At 42.5% G+C, this 15,497-nt stretch overlaps 1 protein-coding gene across 2 annotated transcripts in view; it reads right to left on the reverse strand.

The window, feature by feature from the left end:
- LMBR1 (limb development membrane protein 1) overlaps positions 1-10,657 on the reverse strand; it is a 79,350-nt gene extending 68,693 nt beyond the window's left edge. The window contains exon 1 of one of the 2 annotated variants that reach the window (XM_042473372.1): positions 10,280-10,657. In XM_042473372.1, coding sequence (XP_042329306.1) covers positions 10,280-10,342 — 63 coding nt within the window. In that variant the 5' untranslated portion in view covers positions 10,343-10,657. The remainder of the gene's footprint in view (positions 1-10,279) is intronic. The other variant, XM_042473373.1, reaches the window with a different exon arrangement.
- Between the last annotated feature and the right edge of the window lie 4,840 nt (positions 10,658-15,497).

Raw genomic sequence — 15,497 nt, forward strand, 5'->3', positions numbered from 1 at the left:
AAATGTTAATTTTCTATATTTCATCATACTATTCTCAGGTACAAGACCACCCTCATATATTTTCATTTTCATGCAAGCTTACAGTTGTAAATCATCAAAAATTATGTACTGATTTTTTTATATTTTTGATATGATTTATTACATCTTTAAATGCATTAAATTACTACTATGTGGGGAGGGATCCTTAGAACAAGGAAGAAACTAGACTTTAGATTTTATGCACCAAGTATCTACAGACAGTTATCTATCCCACAGCAGGCTTTGAAATCACTAAAAATACAGTATATATATTCTACTGTACAGTCAGCCCTTCTTATACACTGATTTTTTATACATGGATTCAAGCATACATGGTTTGAAAATGTTAAAAAAAGTACTGTATAAATTTCAAATATCAAACCTTGATTTTCCATTTTTTATAAGGGACACCATTTTGCTATGTCATTATATTTAATGGGACTTGAGCATACATGGATTTTGTTATCCATTGGGGATCTTGGAACCAAACCCCAGCGTATAACAAGGGTCCACTGTATTCTCTTTTCAGGGCACAGAGTTACTAACTTACACAGATAAGTGTCAGCATAGTGTAATGGTTTGAGTGTTGGGTTACAACTCTGGAGACCAGGGTTTGATTTCCCACTTGGCCTTAAATCCCACTGGTGCCCTTGGGAAAGTTACATGCTCTCCTCTGAACAAATCTTGCCAAGAAAACCCCATTATAGGTTTGCCTTAGGGTCACCATAAACTAGAAACTACTTGAAGGTGCACAACAACAACAACAACAGAACAACATTTTGACAATACTCAAACTCAAGACATTTGTTTAAAATAACCTTACCAACAATGAAAAATATCTTACTGTACTCATCTACTGAAACAATTTCACCTTCATCTTCCAGTTCTAATGCAACTAAGCTTCATCTTGACAACATAATATGCATAATTAATAATCATGTATCCTTTAAAAATGCTAAAGAGGCAGATTCAGAACATCCTTTTAATAATTTCCTCAGCATGGAATCACTTGAAGAGCTGATTTCACAGTAATGCTACAAAAAGAATGCTACAATTAAAAAGGTATGTGGGAAGCTTCACTCACTGCAATTTCATATGCAATTTTATTCCCTACACATGCTGGGAATTTAAGATTTCAACTAATCTGTTATACAGAACCCAGCTGTAGCGAACAATTAGATGAGGCAAGGTAATTCACACTAAATCCAAAGAAAAACTGTCATATGGCAACAAACCCCTGTTCAGAAGCCTACCCCAGATATAGGACTAAAAATTAAAAGTGGAAAACCACTATTTTAATACAGTACTATAAATTACTGCATATTTAATTCAGAGATATAGCCATGTTAGTCTGGAATATCAATATGGAAAAGGATCTTGTAGCACCTTTTGGACTAACTGTGTGAAAGAAGTTGCAGCATAAGCTTTTGTAGATTTCATCTACTTCCTTAAACGCATTTTTAATTGTATCCTTTACTTAACCATGCTATGATCTACTTTGGGTCACAGTACTGGAAAAGATAAATATAAAATGAATTAATAAATTTTAGAAAGCTATAAGGCAGTGGTGGTGAGCCTATGGTACGTGTGCCAGAAGTGGCAGAGCCCTCCCTGTGGGCACATGTGCCATCACCCCAACACAGAGTTTGCCAAGAGTTTGTTACTAGAAAGCACTTACCCCTTCTACTTTCTCATCCATCCAGCCTTTAATATGAGCACATATAGTTCTGCCTGCTGGAAATTTGTATGTTCTTTGCCTTGTTTTCCTTTGCTTCATGCCTCTAAGTTTTACCCTCAGTTTATCCATGGGTCATATCAAAATCCATAATTTTGGCCCCAAAACCTGTCCTCAACTTATATATGAGGTCGACTTACAGTTGAGTATACAGTTGTCCCTCCATCTTCACTAGGGTTAGGGGAACAAGACCCCCGTGAATATGGAAAAACCACAAATAACAAAAACACAGTTTTTATCTGAGAGGACACCTCTCTAGGAATCTCTAGGTCCTCCAGTGTAACTCTGTGGTCAATGTCCAACATACACTGACCATAGAATGGCACTGGAGTAGCTACAAATTGTCTTTCGGTGCAACTTTTAGTTAAAGTTGACCACAGAGTTGCACTGGAGGACCTAGATATCCCTAGAGATAACATATTATGAAATCCGTGAATAATCAAATCCACAAATATCAAAGCCGCAAATATGGAGGGATGACTGTATACAGCAGGGGCTGGCAACATTTTTGAGCTGGGGGGCCGGGTTGCTGTCCCTCAGACGACTGGGGGGCCAAAGCCAAAAAATAAATAAGTAAATAATTTTTTTTAAAAAAAAATTAAATAAATAAATAAACCAGGACAAATGTAGGACAAAAATTTCAAGTGGAGGACACGTTTTTTAAAATATGGAGGGCATGCTAAAAAATTTGCTGATTTTTAAAAAAATGTTAATATAAATGCATGTTTTGGAGGCTTCTATAGACAATTGCCCCCCTTGCCCGCCGCTTGCTCCCCTTGCCTGCCGCTTGCCCCCCCCTTGCCCGCCTCCTCCTGATAGTCCAAAGGCTCCGGTGGCAGGACCGGGCTGGGGCCGGTCCCAAGGCCTTGCCGGGCCGCGGGCCGCAGGTTGCCTACCCCTGGTATACAGTAATTATAAAAGATGTTACGACTATGCATTCTCCTACCAATTGATAGGGGAAAGTATGCTGAACATTTTTGGAGGAAGACCAGGGATTGGGCACACTGCACTCATTATAAATTAATTCTTAGTTCTTCTTCCTACACTATCATTTTGGTCAAATAAAAATACTATACTTCATCAATTCCTACTAACACACAGCATCTCATTTCTACCTTTAATTCTCTTTTACAGCCCTGTCCTTCACTTGTTTCTCCATCATTCTCCACTGATGAATTTGCAACTTTATTTAATACTAACATTGAAACTATCCATTCTGATCTTGCGGCTTCTGAACCATCTTCATTACCAGCATATCAAATGCCTGTTTTTATGTTTTCTACTTTCCCCCCATCTTGTTAGATGAACTATCCACAATGTTGATATTTTCAAATCCTTCTACCTGCTCTCTTGAGCCTGTTTTCCTCACTTAATTACTGTTGCCCCACCCATTCTCCCTTCTCTTCTCCATATTATTAATCTGTCCTTTTCTACTGGCTTGTTTCCTTCTGAGTTTAAACATGCTACTGTTTCTCCAATTCTTCGGAAACCTTCATTTGATCCACCTTCTCTTTCTTATTATTGCCCTGTCTCACTGTTGCCTTTCCTCTTGAAAGTTTTGGAACATGATATTTATATACCGTACATTGCCTCAACTTTATTTCTCATATTTCTGTAATGGATCCTTTCCAATCTAAATTTCACCCCTTGCACTCTACTGAAACCGTTCTTACAAAGATCCCTGATGATCTCTTTCAGGCCAAGTCAAAAGGCCTACATTCAGTCCTTAATTCTTCTTGACCCCTCTGCAGCCTTTGATGCAGATGATCATGATATTTTGCTGGATTCACTTATGATCAACTAGTCTGGTCCTCAGATGGTTCACATCTTATCTCTAAGTCATTCAATATGGTAGCTGGTGCTCATGTCGCTTCTTTTTCCCCTTTTTGAATGGGATTCCACAGAGTCCTGTTCTGGGCCCTTAGTTATTTTCTCTTTACAACACTATCTTTGGTTAATCTTATCAGTTTGTATAGTTTTCAATATCATTTTCATGTTAAAGATACTCAGCTGTATTTCTCCATTCCAGAATTCTCTTCTGACATTTAACATTGTACAACATGTTTTTCAGCTATCTCAATATGGATGTTTCAATGTTGCCTAAAATTTAACACGGCAAAAACAGGACTACTCAATTTTCCTCCAAAACCTCCTTTAGAAAAAATTAGAGAAGATCCTAAAATGCAAAGATATACATTTAAGCATGAAAGTTAAAACTGTACAAGACATTATTTTCCCTATTACCATGTATATATAGTACAGTGAGGAAAGCAGATAAGACAAAAATCATTTGAGATTTGATGCTGGAGAAGAATGCAGAGGCTACCATGGACAGCCAAAATGTCAAATAAATAGGTCCTAGAACAGATCGAGCCTGAAATCTCCCTGGATGCCAAGATGATAAAGTTGAGGTTGTCATTCTTTGGTTGCATCATAAGAAGTAATGACTCACTGGAAAAGACAATAATACTAGGAAAGTTGGAGGGAAGACTGCATGTCAGATGGATAGACTCTATTCAGGAGTTTATGGGCATGCATTTACATCACCAAGTAGAGCAGTGGAGGACAGGGAGTCTTTGGCCCCATACAGACTGCCAAAATAAAGCTGCTTTATTTAGGACAGGATCATGGCTTTGGCAAGGCTTCCGTACTCTTAGGACGCATGCATCATTTAAACAGCATACCTCCAAAGTGACCTGAAGCAGCTTTATTTTGGCCTGTCTGTATGAGGCCTTAGAGATGTCTCATACACAGGGTTGCCATGAGTCAGGATTGACCCAACGGCTGTTAACAACAATAATAATGTTCAGCACCATAACCCTGTGCAGTAGTTGCTGGTCTTACGATGGGTGAGCAAAAAGCAGCAATTACTGTATATACTCATACAGAAGTCTAGAAATTTTAGTCAAAAAATTGACCCAAAAAAGCCTGAGTCGACTTATCCACGGGTCGAACTCTTATTGCAAAGGGAATCATCTCCTGCAAAAGGCAAGAGTGCAGTCCGTCTTGGAACATTGACCCATCTCCCCTGTTCTTTCATCCATCCAGCCTTTAGTGTGAGCACAAACGTTATGCTTGCTGGAATTTTTACAGTTCTTTGACATTGTTTTCCTTTGCTTCATCCTTTAGATCTTTTCTTACATATCCCTAGGTTTTACTCTCAACTTATCCACGGATCATATCAAAATCTGTAATTTTGACCCCAAAACCTGCCTTCGACTTATACATGAGGTCGACTTACAGTCGAGTATATATGCTATACCACAGTCATAGCAACACAGAAGGACTGGTGGTCAGGAGCTAGGAAACACTTTTTGTACAAATGAGGATGGCACAGGCTATACACAAGCAGTGTATTTAAAATGCAAGAAGAGGCATGAAGATTAAGTCAAACACACTATACTGTTAATTTGACAAGAGTTACAGAAAAAACATATGGGCCGATAAAACTTAACATGTGGTTTTGGCAAAACATTGCTGCCATTTTACTTATAAACCAGCATCTCTAATGGTTTTATTGGAGGTTCAACATTGCCATCCTCAGGGTTTGACTCAGAGTTCAATTCCCTTCTCAAGCATAAAACCCCACTGAGTGACTTTGGGCAAGTCACATCCTCTCAGCCTCAGAAAATGGAAATGGCAAACACCCTCTGAAGAAACTTGCTGGGAAAACCCTATGATAGGGTAGCCATATGTCAAAAATGATGTGGGAGGCACACAACAAAACAACCATCACTAATATGTATGAAATTTACTTCTAATTGGAAATGTTCAGGAGTAGAATTTAGAGAGGCTACAGTTTCATGACACGCTTTGTTCTTGCTGTTTTCGGAGAGAAGTACAAGACATTTAAGTATACACTCTCCTGTTTGACACGTACCACAGACACACCCTATGATGCATGCCACCTATGTAAGAATAATAAATAAACATTTTATTTACATCCTGCCTCTCTGTCAGAGACAACCGGGGCGGCTTACCAGTTAAAACTGTACAATTGTTGTAATTATATGGGAATGAAGTAAATCCAGGTATATAATCTTAAATCAAACATAAATGCATACCTATCCAGAGGTTTTTAGGCATGTATGATTTACTAGCTTATATTCTAGATGTGAGGAAGAAGCTGAGATAATATAAGTTAGTACCAACTTAGTACCTGGAAACCACAACTTGCTCGGCAAGTCTTTTCGCCTAATCTATCCACCAATTACATGAAGAAGAGATGCTAAGCTTTCCTAAATGAAACAAAAACTTAATGAATAAAATGACAGTCATTCAAACATTTTATTCTCTGAACTAGACAGTTTAAAGACTAATGCCAAAGCATCTCATGGAATTCAATTGATCCAAGATGCCTGAATTATTGTCAATTCATATTTATTTCCTGGCTTTTTCCCATTTCAGGACTCAATGCAGTTTACAATTAAAACAGACACAGCCAAAACAATTCCTCATACAAAAACTAAACTGTATTTAAACTATCAATAAAATTAAAAGCAATTAAAAACATACACTTTTTTTTAAAAAAGCAACAAATAGACAATACAACATTGTCTATTTTAAGGGCGAGCGGGCCCTTAAAACTGGGGTCCCTCAAGGAGCCATTCTGTCTCCCATGCTATTTAACATCTACATGAAACCGCTGGGAGAGATCATCCGGAGACATGGGGCGCGGGGTTATCAGTACGCTGATGACACCCAGATTATTTTCTCTATGTCTCCGACTGATGCAGTGACTGGGGATGGCGTCTCTCCTCTCGTGGCCTGTCTGGAGTCAGTAATGGACTGGATGAGGAAAAACCGACTCAAACTGAATCCAGAGAAAACGGAGGTACTAGTGATAGGTTCCCCCGGTCCGGGAATGGCGGTGGTTCCACCTGTCCTGAACGGGGTCACGCTCCCTGTGAAGGACTCCGTGCGCAGTCTGGGAGTGCTTCTTGATTCGCCGCTTCATCTGACTGCTCAGGTGAATGCGACGGTCAGGAGCACTTGTTACCAGCTTCGGCTGATTCGCCAGCTGCGCCCATACCTGGACCGGAGGGACCTAGAAACGGTGGTACATGCTCTGGTAACTTCGAGACTGGACTTCTGCAATGTACTCTACATGGGGCAACCCTTATACCAAACTCGGAAGCTTCAAATGGTACAGAATATGGCAGCCCGGCTGGTCACTGGTGTATCCAGGACCAGCCATATAACACCTGTACTTAAAGATCTTCACTGGCTGCCTGTTCGCTTCCGAGCTCAATATAAGGCGTTGGTTATTACCTATAAAGCCCTAAATGGCTTGGGCCCAGGATACCTAAAGGACCGCCTCTCCCCGTACAATCCGCCTCGCACCCTCAGAACGTCTGGGCAGCAATTGCTGAAGGTGCCTGGGGCCAGGCTAGCTTCTACTTCTAGAAGGGCCTTTTCTACAGCTGCCCCAGCCCTTTGGAACACGCTGCCCACCGAGCTCCGCTCATCCACTACCCTGGCCCAATTTAGGAAGGAGCTCAAGACCTTCCTATTTAAGCAGGCATTCCCCGATTAAGATCCTGTGGGCCTCCCCTCCTCTTCCGTGGCCATGAGGACGGGCGATGGGGCTTTTATTGCTGCTTTTAGTTTTATTGTATTGATGTTTTGCTGTTTTTAATCTGTATTTGTGTGCACTTGTTGCACTTTTGTAAGTCGCCCTGATCTTTCTGGAAGGGCGGGATAAAAATAAAGACTTTATTATTATTTAACATGACTCAAGGGGAAAGGACCTTGCACTGTCAGTCTTCAAAGCTGTGCCAAACCAAAAAAGCCTTCATCTGCTTGTAGAAAGACAGCAAGGAGTAAAATAAACTCCACAAAGAGAGTTCCAGAGCCTGGGAGCAACCACTGAAAAGGCCCTGTTTTGTAAATACATAGCCATGACCTCCCTATTTGAGTCTATCCATCTAGTGCAGGGTCTTCTTCTCTTCCTACTTCCCTCCACCTTCCCTATCATTATTGACTTTTCCGATTATTCATGCCTTCTCATCATGTGGCCAAAGTACAACAGCTTCAGTTTCGCCATCCAGGGAGAATTCAGGTTTAATCTTCTCAAAGGCCCATTTTGTTTGTTTGGGGTTTTTTGCTGTCCACAGTATTCTAACACACATCTCAAATGAGCTGATTTTCTTTTTGTCTGCTTTCTTCACTGTCCACCTTTAACATGGTGATTGACAATACAATCGCTTGGAAGACCCTAACTTTAGTGTTCAGTTGTACAGTATATCTTTACACTTTAGGATTTTATCTAGTTCTTTCATGGCTGCACTTCCCATTTTAATTTTAATTTTGCTTGTTGCCTATTGGTGCAGTGTTCTGAGTGTTGAATTACGACTCTGGAGAGCAGGGTTCAATTCCCAGCTCAGCCATGGAATCCCACTGGGAGACATTGGGCAAGTCACACTCTCTCAGCCTCAGAGGATGGCAATGGCAAAACCTCCTCTGAAGAAACTTGCCAAGAAAACCATATGATAGGGTTGCCTTAGGTTCACCAGGGTCCAAAACACACTGCAGAAATAATCCATTTAGAGATCACTTTAACTGTTCTGGCTCAGTGCTAGAGAATTCTGGGAACTGTAGTTTTGTGAGCCATTGAGCCTTCTCTGTCAGAGAACTCTGGTGCCAAAATGAACTACAATTCCCAGGATTCCCTAGCACTAAGCCAGGGCAGTTAAAGTGGTCTCTTGATGAATTATTTCTGCAGTGTGTTTTGGACCTGTAAGTCAGAAACTACTTGGAAAGCACACAACACACACAAGGATTGTGTATGGTGTGGTACAGAAAGAGGTCAGTTGGGGAAGAGGTATAAATTTACAGTGCTATATAAATAAAGGTTAATAATAATAATAATAATAATAATAGGTGACACTATGAGCTACTACAGCTTATAGTGCCACTGTTTATTGGTTTACTTAAATCCCACCTTTCTTCCAAAAGGGGACTGTTGGGGGGAAGCGATAAACCCAACGGGCCAAAGAGCAGGTGGAAGCAGGGAGGAGGAGAGGTGGCTCTGACCACTGAGGGGCAAAGACTGTCTATCTTCACTACGTATATGTAAATACATTTAGACTGTGCGTATGATAATGCAATTTGAAGGTATACTGTAATTTCAATTTTGCTACTTGTTTATGTCACAACTATTATTAGTGTGACATTCAGTGTTATGTGGGAACTGAGATTTATGAGTAACGTTAGTGCAAAAAAAGCACTGCTAAGGATTCTGTACAGTGAGAAATGGGAAGAGGAGATGACACCAACCCTAGGGATGCCACTGTTACCACAGTGCGCGGCACCACTGTTCATTTGATCTATATCCCACCTTTCTCCCAAAAACAGGACTGTTGAGGGGGGAGCGATATACCCAAGGGGCCAAAGGGCAGAGGCATCTCTGGGGGGTGCAGACCACACCAGGTGACATCTTAAGGGGGGTGACACCACTGCTCCTCAAACACCTGCCTTTTAGCAGAAACAGGCTGTGGCACTCAAAAAAACAGACAGACAGCTTCATTTATATACCGCTTCATACTGAACTAAGCAGTCTCAAAGCGGTTTACAACTGTAAGCTAACTGCCCCCAACAAGCTGGGTACTCATTTTAGCGACCTCCTCGGAAGGATGCAAGCCTGAGTCAAGATTGAGCCCTGGCTACCCTGTTTCCCCAGAAATAAGTCATACACATCAAATAACCCGTAGCAGGATTTCAAAGCATTTGCGCAATATAAGCCATACCCTGAAGTTAGGTCATAGCGACAGACCCAGCGCAGAACAAAAGGCGGCGCAAAGCGAGCAGAAAGATTGGGGCCAATGGTTCTAAAGGGAATGGAGTCACAATAAAGTCAGGATGGAACATTTTAATTTTAAAAAATAACATCATCCCATTATAACCAAATCTTCGCTACGTTTATATAAACACATTTAGGTTGTGTGCATGATACTCTAATTTGATGATGGTAATTTTAATTTTGCTAGTTGTTTATAATGAATTAATAAATAATAATAAATTAACAATTAAATAATTAAATAACAAATTAACAATAATAATAAAAATTAAATTAATAAATGTAAAAATAACAATAAATTGATAATAATAAAATTAATTAAATAGATAAATATAAATAATAATATGAATTAAATGAATAGATATAATAACTATTAAATTTATAAATATAAATACTTATATACATAATAATTATAAAACGGATTAAATGAATAAATATCATAATTATTAAACTGATAAATACAATGAATAATCATTATTACTATTATTATTGTTTTATTTATATCCCGCCTCTTCCCATTGGGTCGAGGCGGCTTACAACCGCAATAATAAAGCAATACAATGCAAATAATACGATATACGAATAACTATGTCATCCCAACTATTAGCATGGCACTCGGTGCTATCTGGCCATTCTCATCTACGATGTTTTGACTTCATGGTGAATTACTGTATGATGTTACATGAGAGCCAGGGGGGGGGGGGCATTCCCGAAGGCCGGCTACGCACCGTGTATTCCCGCACTTGGCTGTGGAAGTTCTGCTCGCGGATGGTCACCTCGTCCGCCTCCATCCTCTCATAACCGCCTCGCAGCCCCCGCAGGCAATGGCGGCCGACGCAACGCGGCCCCCTCCTCCGTTTCCCCTCCTCGCCGCTCCTGCTTCCGAGGCCACGAGGGGCCCGGGGGGACCATGGCCTGGGGCACTCCCGACCCTTCCGCCGCTGCAGACGGAAAGGAGCGAACAACAACAACAACCACCACCACCACCGCTTCCAGGCGCTGACGAAGGCGACTCCGCCTCCCTCCGCTTCGCTCTAGTTCTGTCAGCGCGTCTCTGGAACCAAACAAGGCCTGGCCCAGCCTCTCTGAGGTAAACTCTGAGGCCCTTCTGCGCCTGCGCCGCCAACAGAAACAAGGCGTGGCCCACTCCGATTTTGACCAATGAGAGTGAGGGGGCGTGACTTAATCACTCCGGTCTCACGCCTTTCTCCCGTCTACCTCCTTTCTCTCCACCAACCAAAACAAGGCGGGGCCCATTCATTTTGACCAATGAGCGTGAGGGGCCGGTGTCTTAATATCTCCCATGTCCCTCCCTTCTTCCTGTCATGAAACAGACTTCCTGAGGCAGCGAGTCCCTTGTGCGCCTGCGCCACTCGTCGAAAGAAGGCGGGGCGTACTCCTTTTTTGACGAATGAGCGTGACGGGGCGTGGCTTAATCACTCCCACATCTCCCTTAATCACTTAGCGTCTGAGAGAGAGAGGTTGGGCCCACCCGGCTTATGACCAATGAACGTGAGGAGGCGTGGCTTAATCACACCCCCTCTCCCTCCCTTTTGCCTGATATGAGAGGAAGTGAGGCACTTTTTGCGCCTGCGTCACCACCTGAAAAGAGGCGGGGCCCACTCCGCCTTTAGCCAATGAGAGTGAGGAGGCTCAATTTACTAACTCTCAACTCCCCCTTTCTGCGTGACGTAAGAGAAACAGCGTCTCTGAGCGAAGTGCTTTTGCGCCTGAGAGGGGGCGGGGCCTACTCACAGGAGGGCCTCTTTTGACCAATAAGAGCGAGGGGGCGCAGCTTATGCAAATAGCTCCCTTTCGCCTGCCTGAAATGAGGGGAAAGTGGGCGGTAAATAAACACTGGGGGCGGGGCCACACGAGCCTGGGGGCGTAGCTACTCAGGGGCTCGGTTTAAGAAGTGGGCGTGGTAATTGGAAAAGGGGCGGGGATATCGATGTAAAGTAGGCAAGGGGCGGGGTTTAAGGGAAAGGTTGACAGAGCAGGAGGGAGCTGGGTTCAAAAGATGCGCAGTTAAGGTCTATATGGGGGGGGTTAATTAGGCTTTAATTTTTAATGCTAATTTGATATTGTTTTAATTGGATAATTTTAACTCTTTTTTTTAATTGTTTAATGTGAAGTTTTTAGAAGACGCTTTTATTCTGTGAGCCCTTTTTTGGGAGAAAGGCGTCATAAATATCACATAGATAAATGCATTTCATTTCCTCAAGGGTCCTTCCCTGGCGGTCTCCCATCCGAGCGCCAACCAGGGCTGGCCCTGCTTAGCCTCCAAGGCGAGGCATCTGCCGCCGGTGCCTTTGGGGCTTCCTCCAGTTCGGGACTCAAAGCAGCCTCCGACAAATTAAAGCAGTTCAAAAAGGAGGCTGAGGAGCTGGAGCCAAGCGCCCAGAGGAAGCCCTTGAGGAGGAGGAGGAGGAGGAGAGACTCAGGGAAGTGCTGGATGGCCATCTGCTGCGGCGGGTGCCTTGGCTGAGAGCTCCTGCCTGGCAGGAGGGGGCTGGGCTGGATCAGGGCCCTTCAGGCCTCTGTGATTCTCAATAGTACAAACCATCAGATCCTGCTGTTTGGGTGATTCGTGTCGTCCTGAAGGAAGAAGGCTCCACATTGATCTCTGTGACAATCTGTGTGTCTAAACTCTGAAGATGCCAGAGACAGACGCTGAGGAAACTGTCAGGAATGAGTTCTTCCAAAGCCCCACAAAAACCCATTCCATTAAGTATTTATTATTATTATTATTAACCTTTATTTATGAAGCGCTGTAAATTTACACAGCGCTGTACATGCAATCTTTTTAGTTAGACGGTTCCCTGCCCTCGGGCTTACAATCTAAAAAGACATGACAGAGAAGGAGAAGGGAGTGGTGACGGGAAAGGGTAAGAGGTCCAGCAGTTCCTCTCAACCTCCGAGGCCTGGACCAAGGCAGATGGACTGAAGGGAGGGCTTGGCTTCAAAATGGAAGGTTAATCATTATCCAGGGAAAATACATACTCTCAAGTAGGATAATACATATACAGTACATAGCAATACAGGAAATGGATCGATAAACAGGCAACAAAAGAACATCAGATAGTAAGCAACAATTATGCAATGCCTGGGAAGGCTTCTCTGAACAGGATGGTTTTCAACTCCGTTTTGAAGCTGGTTAAAGAAGTGATGGCTCTTGCTTGTGGGGGAAGAAGGTTCCAGGAGTGAGGGGCAGCAAGTGAAAAGGGGCGAATCCGGGATGGGGCAGAGGAAATCCTGGGCTGAGACAGGAACCCTTGACTACCAGAACGGAGGGCCCTGGTGGGAAGGTGAAGAGAAAGAAGGTCTGATAAGTAAGGAGGGGCCAGTCCATGGAGGGCTTTGAATGTCAACAGCAGGAGCTTATACTGAATGCGGAAAGGGAGAGGGAGCCAGTGAAGGGATGCCAACACAGGAGAGATGTGGTCAGAGCGGTGTGTGGAAGTGATAATGCGTGCAGCTGAATGCTGGACAGAGATTAAAGGACGGAAGTAAGAAAGAGGGAGCCCAGCCAGGAGGACGTTACAGTTATCCCTCCGTGGGACTCTTGGGATCAAGCGCTTCTGTTTTGGTAACATTCCTATCAGTCACAATTTAGCACTTTCACAAATTTACAAAGGACGGGTTCGGATTACTATGTAAAAGTGAGGTTTTCCAGGCAGACAAACTCAGATTGCCTGAGATGTCCCTTTATTCCCTTGGTTCTGGTTTTCTTTCAAGGGCCGCAGGACCATCCAGCAAGGATTACTAATTATTGAGCCCAGAATTGGTCTGTGATCATTTTTACATTGAGTAGATAGAGGACACTGATTCCTATCTCGCTGTACATTTGTAGTATCATTATTTACTCCATAAGACTACTAAGTACTGGCATTTTTTCCTTTAGCCATCACCATGATTTTGATAGATTTCACAGTCATTGTTCAGGGTCCTTTAACATATTCTGTGAAACACTTCATTTACCCAGTAATTAAAACACAATACCTTTGCAATTAATTAATGTGCTAATGAAACTTCGCAATAACATTCTCCAGAGTTGATATTCAGAAACCAGCAGCAATTCCACACGGCAAAAACAAGGCAGTTTGACGCCAGTTTGTCATGGCTCCATCCTGTGGAATCCTGGGATTTGTAGTTCGGCAAAGTATTCGGTCTGGTTTGTCAAAGAGTGATGGTGGCTCACCAGTCGGCAAATCCACGGATTCTGTCAAACAGAGTAATGGCAGTTAAAGTGGTGTCAAACTGCTTTATTTCTGCAGTGTGGGCAGACCCTGGGACATTTTGAAAGCACTAGAGAAGTGGAACAGCAGAAGATTCAATAGGACTGTCCCTACTAAAGTGGAGCTGATGGATGGTGTGAGTTCTGGCCAATAGTCTGAATTCAACGCCAGCTGAAGTTTCCAAATGCTTCCCAAAGGGAGCCCCATAAAGCACACATTACAGTAGTGTGGGGTGGGAACAATATGGCCCATAATCCACATGCCGCCCAAAGTCCCATTTCGCAGCCACTGCAGACCCCCAAACCCTGAACAAAACCCCAAATTTAAATTTTTGATTTATACTTTCTTTCTTTCTTTTTCTTTTGCTCAAACACAGTCCCGATGACTATGTTTTATAGTACTGTTAAGTATTTGACTTTCCTGGTTAGTCTTATTGAGAGCCTATCAACAGGTTTTATCCACCATCAAAAGATGCGCTACAGTAATGAATGGAATGCAAGGCAGCAGCAGGATGGACACAATGGAGTTTATCAGACAAGGGAAACTGGAGGTATAATCCAATGGCAATCCAAGCGCAATCATGGGATTTAATGTTATTGCGTGATAGACTGCCACACGCAATTTCAGGCAACGGCAAGCTATTTTCAGGCAATGGGAAGTCAGTTCGAACGCAATTCAAATTCACGTGAATTCGCTGAACTAGCAAATTCACGTGAATGCGTTCTGGCCCCACTTTCTTTTCATTCGAAATTAAGAAATTCCTCCCGTGGGATAAACTCCAGTGATGTGTGATAACTACTGGCTTCGTGTGATAAACTCCCAAAAGGAAGCGAAGTTTGAAACTAGCCCTCACTTGAAGGAGACACTACGGAGTGCTTGGCTCGATAGTCAACAATCTGAGGTATTCACAGTTTCAGTATGGCTACCACCTCCTAGATTCACAGTTACCAACTAGAGGTAATCTCCTTACTTGAAGAGTATTAGTGCAAAATGCCCAACTGATTGCTATCCACATCCTGAGTGCATAACACTGAATAGTTGTTACTCATGTTGAAATATATACAGTGGACCCTTGGTATCTGCTGGGGTTTGGTTCCAGGACCCCTGTGGATACCAAAATGCATGGATGCTCAAGTCTCATTAAATACAGTGGTGTAGTAAAATGGTGTCTCTTATATAAAATAGCAAAAACAAGGGTTGTTTTTCAGAATTTATATTTTTAAAAATATATTTTCAAGCCATGGATGGTTTGATCCGTAGATAAAGAATCAGTGGATGCAGAGGGCCAACTGTACTAGGAGCTGTGTTTCATCATTTTCTCTAGTCTAGAGGACAAGTTGAGAACCACAGACAGATTTGCTCTCAGTCATTGCCCTAGTCTGGACAAGATTCCAGTTTATCCGTGTATCTCATGTAGTAACATGTTCATATAGATACAGGCAACATTCCAACAGATGTTGAAAATAGCCCTTGGTGAAGAAATCCATATTATTTACTGTTTACATACTTATTGTGTGCTCCAGTGGGCAGAATCACATAAGTCAGAGCACTCACCCTAAGCAGACGTAGCCCTGCTTCATATAAACCTCGGTTGATATGGAAAATGGACTAGAACCTTGAAATGTTCCTAAAGCCCACTTTCGTTTTAGAATATGTGATGGCATGTTTAAGTAGTATATCACTGTATTCGTGCACTCAGTCCTTGAAG

This window comes from Sceloporus undulatus, chromosome 6 (assembly GCF_019175285.1).
Source record: "Sceloporus undulatus isolate JIND9_A2432 ecotype Alabama chromosome 6, SceUnd_v1.1, whole genome shotgun sequence".
Lineage (NCBI taxonomy): Eukaryota > Metazoa > Chordata > Lepidosauria > Squamata > Phrynosomatidae > Sceloporus > Sceloporus undulatus.